The sequence below is a fragment of the Pelodiscus sinensis genome, chromosome 1 (genome assembly GCF_049634645.1).
Source record: "Pelodiscus sinensis isolate JC-2024 chromosome 1, ASM4963464v1, whole genome shotgun sequence".
In the NCBI taxonomy this organism is placed as follows: domain Eukaryota; kingdom Metazoa; phylum Chordata; order Testudines; family Trionychidae; genus Pelodiscus; species Pelodiscus sinensis.
The window spans coordinates 52,453,734-52,460,332 of record NC_134711.1 but is presented as its reverse complement, the minus strand read 5'-3'; the positions used below and the strand labels follow the sequence as shown (position 1 = coordinate 52,460,332).

The following is a 6,599-nucleotide window of genomic DNA, read 5'->3' as shown; positions in this document are numbered from 1 at the left end:
CTCTGAACTTGTCTTAATATATACCATCAGGTCAACAATATAGCTACTCCTTTGCTCATTATTTCACAAAGAAATAAATACTGAATTAGTGATTGGTTCCTAGTTCATCATGGATCATTGGAGATGTCTACTTACTGTGCAAGTGTTAAGAACAATCTTCTTTGACAGATTCCAGCTTTCCTGGAAATGCAGAACTCCCAGAAGTTTCAAGAGAAGAAAATGTAACCAAAATTTGCAAAATGATCAGCAATTTCACTGACAAGGTGATACTTCTCCAAATGGCCACATTTAGTATGGTATTAGTTCCAAACCTTTGAGATGCATTTCACCAGATGGAGCCCTTGTATCTGATTCAGCCTCTTGAAATCAGTGGGATTCAACAAGATGGAAATCAGTGCCATACTTGGCCCTTTTTGATCAGCTTTAGAGAATGGATCTCTTGGTAATAAATCTGTTGGAATAGGAATCATTACTGAACACAGCTGTTCTTCTTGCTTAATCCTTGACACCAGTGCTGCTTCAAAAAATCTTTCAAAATAGAACCCTTCTGTTATTAAAGCTTCACACCATTTTTTCCTTTAGCAAACCAATAAAGAGCCACTGGTTTTTAAAATCTCCTGTTAAAATTCAAGACAGTTGTTACATCTTGAGTAACATTAATACATTTATTTAATTATAATTTATTTTTCATTCATAAAAAGGACAACGCAGGGTCCTGCTCTACCAAATTAAAAAAAAGATAAAAAGTAACTAAAAAAATTCAAATTCATCAGTATTAAGTAATATTAATAAACAAGTCTCCTGAAGTACAAAGAAACAACAAATGTGTCTATCTAAACTTTAATTATGAACCTTGCATTTTAAAGCAGATGATACATTAGTTAGTTTTGCTGACAACAGTTTGAAACTGAAGGTCCCAGTCAAATTTCCACAATTGTGTAAAGCACAAAAATCTGGAATTACCAGGTCAGCATGTGAGAGGTTATAATCTAGCTCATCTGTGTTACAGATTAAAAAAAAGTGGTTTTACATTCCAGATAATTTTCATTCAAAAATTGAACAGTTTTGTTCCTCATATCACATATTAGAAAAGTAAAAGGCAATCATGCATTTGGCAAAAGATTTAGTTGTGGCTGTAGATTATATAAAAATGAGTCAAACTGCATAAAACCCAAAAGAAAATAAAACAATCTTTTGTACAGAAGGCTTACAGAATATTAGTTTCTCTTACACATGAAGACAACTCATTTTTCTTTCAAATAACTATATAGTTTATGAGATTCAGTGGTGCTCTTATAACTTTTGACATTCCTCTATAGGGAAGTTATCACTTTCACCTATTTAAAAAAAGTTTTTCATCTTGGAATAAAGAAATAAAATTAAACTAAAACAGTATTATTGATATTTCTTAATGAAGACATGAAACTTTTACAGTAAATATATAGTACAAAAATTATACAAATTAAAGAAAGGGGTGTAAAGTATTAATAGGCCTATTCTTTCTTCATAGTATTATTATGGACCTCTACAGTATCAGTTCTATAAAGATAAACTCTATCTCTAAATATCTAGCAAGGTTGTGCTAATAAAATATGATTCAAAGCTTATAATTCTTGAAGCATCAGACATTGCACTATTACTTGAGCCAGCTGATTCAATATCACCTTGTTTCTTCAACATTCACACTCAGACTACGTTCCCAGCACACCATGGAAAAAGAAATATGCACGTCTTTAACAACTTAAAAAATCCACTGAAATGGTGTAGACACAGTCAGAACAAAAAGATTCTCAGTCTCCTACTAGACTTTCATTTTTGTAAAAGCCATAGTTAACATTTAGAATCAGACCAGCTGGGATCTGCCTTCCATTTAACATCTTTATATCATTCATTATTATGTCAGACAGGGAAAATAGTCTAAGAACTTTTAAACTCTTATTTACAGGAATAATAGAATAATATTGAATTATTAAAAAGCATATTCTTCCAACTGCAGGCCTTCACTGAAGAAAGGTAAAAACTTGAATCTGTAGCATAAAAAAGTAATCAAAATACTTTTTGTTACTGTGCTACTTTCTTTTTGCCATTTTATTATGGCGAAATGATACAATTTGTATCGACCACACGATCAGTCAATAAGGGAAAGTGCTCAGAAGGAGCTAACCATGCTGTGGCTCTGCAGCTTAAATGTAGTACGAGCCTAGCATGCAAGCAGCCCAGCTCCTACTACATTTAAACTGCAGAGCTGCAGTGGGGGTAGCAGTGGACCCGGCAAGAGCTTGCTCAGTCCCAGCTTGCACTGGGTCCAGCAGCCCCTGTCCATGGGGGTGTCCCACAGGAGAGTTTGTTAGAGGCAGCAGTGCCAGGAGGGAGGGGGTAAGTGGTACTGCAGAGACAGTACAAGGGGGAACTGGCTTTTAAGTTGGATCCCCCAGCGCTGGCTCCTGCTTCCGGCCCTTGCTGCCTCTGATACAGAGGCAGCAAGGCGGGGGGGGGGGTTACAAGTTTTGAAACACAACTAATTACAAGTTTTGAAACACTAGTTACAAGTTTTGAAACACAACTAAAACATTCTATCATCTGATGTTCCACTGGCTGATTTTTAAACTTTTAACATGCTATTCCACTATCTTGAGGCATAAGGGGAAATCATGCTGGTGTGAAAGCCAGATTTTCACACTTAAAATCAGTAATGACTAAATTATTTAAACAATAATTCCTGAACAGAGTAATAAAAGAAATGGTGTCAAGCTACATATGCTTTCACTGAAGTTCTTTGCATGATAAAACTTAAATAATCTATTACTAAATCAGAAATTGCTTGAGGAGCATTTCTTGAAATGTTGGGTTATATGAAGGAGGAGACTGGAAAATCTTTATAATTCAATTTTGTTCTTAATATTCAAAATTAAACTTCCCAAATGCATCTAAAATATTTTTTCTTTAATTGAACTGAGTTTCAAATGCCTCAAAGAGTATTCAATTGCATCAGGACAAAAAGCTCTAAAAATTAATTACATGTTTTTGCTTTGACTGTATCTCTAAAAACCTGAAATTTAAAAAATGATAGGGCCATTCAAAAATATGCAGCACACAAAACATACAGGATAGTACAGACAGACGTAATTACTCTCACATTTACCACACACAATCAACATTTCAATCTCTATTATTTTTCACAATTTGTTATTAAAGTTAAAGCACCTATGTATGGTGATTTTACTTTCACTGTACAGCCTATGTTATTGGATTTTAACACTGTAACTTGCCCCATTGGACCAAATCATGCAACTGTCACAAATCAGCATAAGTGTTTTATAAGGCATATCGGAACAAGTTAAAAATCTTTTATTATTCTTTCAAAAGTTGATTCACTTGATGGAGGAGTTCCTGGATGCCTCAGTCCTCTTAAAGTTCATAGTAAATCAGTAGGGTTATTCTTTAAAGTGTAATTTATTTGGCTTAAGATGGTGCCACAGGAGTCAAAAAGAATTGTAGTCTAGGTTTGAAGGGCGTCCTTTCACTGAGTGAGGACAAGATAAATCTGGAGACATTCAGAATTCCGAGTAGACAAGGACAGCAATGGCCGAGAGCAATAAGCCAAGAAGACCAGGTGATGCACCAACAGAAGCACCTACAAATAGAAGAGAATGCATTTTTGTTTTTATGAGAATGATCACCATAAATTTAGATGCAGGCAGTGATTTAAAGTGAGAGATCTTGAAACCAGTTGGTACATCACAAACTGGCTTCTACCTATTTGGATAATTTAAAAAGTCAGTTTAAAAATAAGTCACCAAAATATTGCTAAGGACTCAGTCTCTCATTCTGTGTGAGCTGTTTATTCAACATGTTTATATGATCAGTAAGGCCATCACACTGGTGTATTTTGGTTTGGATGGGCCACCAAGCCAGGAGGCTATACAAGGAGGCAAAAGGTCAAAATAAATATTTAAACATGTAAAAAGAAAATGAGCAGAGTCTTTGAAATATGAAGAAGCAAAGAGATGCCTCTAGAAATGTTAATGTTGTTATGATCAGTAATAACCCGAGAGCTGTCTCAGAGCCTGGGCCATTTGTTTTCCTGCTGGATTATGAAGTCTAGATGACTAATCTCTAACAGTATGACATGTGTGTATATTTCTGTTACAAATTTTATGTCATCTTTTAAATAAATATTTTAGGACAAAAATATTCAGTGAGTTTACAACCTTTATATAATTTTGCTTTGAAATACCAAGCATAAAAATGATACTATATGTTTTTGTTGTCTCAGTTCAGCCTCCTGTGAACATACATCTACTTTATAAAACCACAACTGGCTCTATCTCTATCCTTGTCCTCAAGTTGAGCAGAAATGAATGGTAATGAAGAACAATCTAGCCTCTAATCCCTTGAGATGGTTCTTATAGGTCAGGGTTGAGGAAAATTAGTTGGGCAGTGTGGTGGAAGTTTGCACTGTTGTGGGTGGTGTATTTTGGCGAAGGATAGATGACTTCAAGAGCCCCCATTGCTGTCAATTCCTAACTATCTAGGTTTTTATTCTGTGCTCATCACCATTGTTTCTCAGCATCTAAACTAGTATCCCTCTCAGTGTGTTCATTACATTCTAAACAAACCTAAAAGAACAGGTTACTCCCCACTTTAGTAACTAATTTTTTTGAGATGTGTGTCCATATGGATGTTCTAATTCAGGTGCATGGGCCTTCAATTGGCTATTTAGGGAGCAATGCCTGTTTGTCCCACACATGCATCCTACTCTGCCTTGCACTCTGCAGAGTGACTATTTAGAGCTGCTTTGGTGATTCCTTTCAGTTCATTTTCTACTAGATGGTTCTAAGCACCAAGTTGAGGTCCCAAACCAGGGCAAGATGCGTGACTCAGAAAAATATTCCCCAGCCTCTTGAAAAATGACTTAGAAAAATATTCCCCAGCTTCATTAGGGTCCTTTTGGCAGCCATTACAGCCTTCCAGATGATGAGTTAACACTGAAGAAACCTTTACTAGGAGGCAGTAATAGCACAAAAGGACCCTAATGGAATTCAAAGACAACTTTGACTTTTTCAGATCTAGGGTGTAATTTAGGATCTCGGATAGTGACATGCATGCAGATGAAAGGTGTCTTAGGTCAAATGAGTAACTAAATCTCTTGTAAGTAAGTATTGTGGATAGACTTCTTCCTATTATGTAACAATACTCTTCTTATTTCCTCAGAACAGGTTGTTTCTAATTCTATAAACATCAATCAGACATGCTTCAAGGCCAACAATCCTGAGAATGGAATAAAAAAATTGACCAGGATCCTGAGAGACAAGTGGAGGGATGGCCTCGAGAGTAATTGGTTGACAAGCAGGCAAATGGATAAGATTAAAAAATCATGTATTCCTTGACCAAGTCAGAGCCACTAGGATATCTCTGGCCTAGTATCTTTTTATCTTGATCACACCTTGGATGTTACAGGAGTATGAAGAAATTCATATAACAGACTCAATGTCCAAGAAAGGAAAAAGACTCTCCTCCAAGAGAGGTGGCCCAGACTGCCTATCAAGCAGAACTGGGAATACTGCTTGTCTCTGGCTGTGGTGAACAGGTCTGCCTGCAGGATGCCTCAATATTGAAATATGCAATGGAGTATAAGATGATCTATCTTCCATTCATGATCCTGACAGCAATATTTACCGAGGGTATCAGCAGTGAGATTCTGAATGCCTGGAAGTTAAGTTGCTTAGATATTGACATGATTTTCTACGGATCACTTCCAGAGTCTAACTGTTTCAGCTCAAAGGAAGGGGGATATTGCCCCTCCTTGAGAATTGACATAAAACATGCATGACATATTGTCTATCATGATCTTCACATGTTTTCCTCTGATCAGTGACATAAAATGAAGACTGTAATTTCTGACCACTCTGAGTTCCACCAAGGTGATGCATAGAACCTACTTTTAGTATTTTGCTGGTTGGTGCTGAGCTTGTGCCCCTGGTTCTCAGCACTCTGTGGGAGCCAAGAACTGAGGCTTGAGCACTGTAGCAAGGCAAGATCCCATCCCAACAGAGATACCTCTACTGTTATCATCATCATTAGGAATGGCTGTGAAGGTCTTTCCACCAGTTGAGGGACTTCTTTACAGTAATAGGTACTGAGAGTAGTTCAAGCTGTGTTTGCTTACTGAACAAACAGTTCTGCAGTGCATGTGCAACCTTGCATATTTTATCACAAAAGTCCCAGCTATCATATGCCCCAACAACCAAAGATAGTTTTAAACCAATGCCTGAAGGCTAATTTGAACTAAAATGACTAAATTCAATAAGGGTTGTAAACGTCTGTGTTGGGAGGAAGGCTTTGGAGGCTACTGCTTCAAGGCAGGTTCCTATAAGTACCAATCTTTATGCTTGGGATAAGGTGGACTTCTGAATTTTTAACTGCTTCCTCAAGATGAGAAACAGTTCTTTGGCCTTCTGCATTTCCACTGAGATTTCTCCATAGGAGCAAGCCTTTAGTAGCCAATCATCAATATATGGGAATACTGAGATTCCTTTTCTGTGAAAATAAGTTACTACCACTGATACAGCCTTCTAAAATACTCTGGGGGCAGAAGA

General features: G+C 36.7%; 1 protein-coding gene across 9 annotated transcripts in view; it reads right to left on the bottom strand.

Moving 5' to 3' along the window:
- Window positions 1-826: 826 nt before the first annotated feature.
- CNTN1 (contactin 1) overlaps window positions 827-6,599 on the bottom strand; it is a 393,162-nt gene continuing 387,389 nt past the window's right edge. For all 9 annotated transcript variants that reach the window (XM_075930024.1, XM_075930057.1, XM_075930017.1 and 6 more), the window contains one exon: window positions 827-3,634. In XM_075930024.1, coding sequence (XP_075786139.1) covers window positions 3,555-3,634 — 80 coding nt within the window. In that variant the 3' untranslated portion in view covers window positions 827-3,554. The remainder of the gene's footprint in view (window positions 3,635-6,599) is intronic.